Source organism: Cystoisospora suis, assembly GCF_002600585.1.
Source record: "Cystoisospora suis strain Wien I chromosome Unknown contig_4406, whole genome shotgun sequence".
Classification (NCBI taxonomy): Eukaryota; Apicomplexa; class Conoidasida; order Eucoccidiorida; family Sarcocystidae; genus Cystoisospora; species Cystoisospora suis.
The window spans coordinates 1,727-2,188 of NW_027157198.1; the positions used below are offsets into that span (position 1 = coordinate 1,727).

The window sequence follows — 462 nt, forward strand, 5'->3', positions numbered from 1 at the left end:
AAGATGCATCTCCCCCCCCCCCGTCTCCTCCTGCGTTTCTGGAGTGAGTTGTTTGATGATCTTTATGATGACAGAATGGACAGCTCTCTCCTCTTCTGCACTTGCCTTGCTGATATTCAGAGCAAGGGAGACACGTCCCTGCTAGATGCTGCTTTAACACAACAGGAGACATATGCATGCAATCTTTATTCACGGCGTCGACCCCAGTGTCCTTCTTCTTATCCTTGCTCTTCTTCTCATCACGATCCTCTTCTTCCTCTTCTCCATCCTCTTCTTCCTTTGTNNNNGAGACATCTTTATTCTTCTTCTTATCATCTCCCTCTGCATCTTTTGCTGTCCGATCATCTTCTCCTCTCTTTCGGTTATCATCTGTCTTATCTCTTCCGTAAGCAGACAATGAAGAAGGAGAAGAGGGCGAAGAAACAACGTTCTTCTTACTAGGAGAAAGAGAAGAAGAAGGAT

At 45.6% G+C, this 462-nt stretch overlaps 1 protein-coding gene across 1 annotated transcript in view; it reads right to left on the reverse strand.

Annotated features, from left to right (window-relative positions):
* The window catches only part of CSUI_008062 (uncharacterized protein), a gene marked incomplete at both ends in the record, with an annotated part of 2,188 nt that extends 1,726 nt beyond the window's left edge, over positions 1-462 (reverse strand). The window contains one exon of the mRNA XM_068068201.1: positions 194-462. Coding sequence (XP_067919823.1) covers positions 194-462 — 269 coding nt within the window. The remainder of the gene's footprint in view (positions 1-193) is intronic.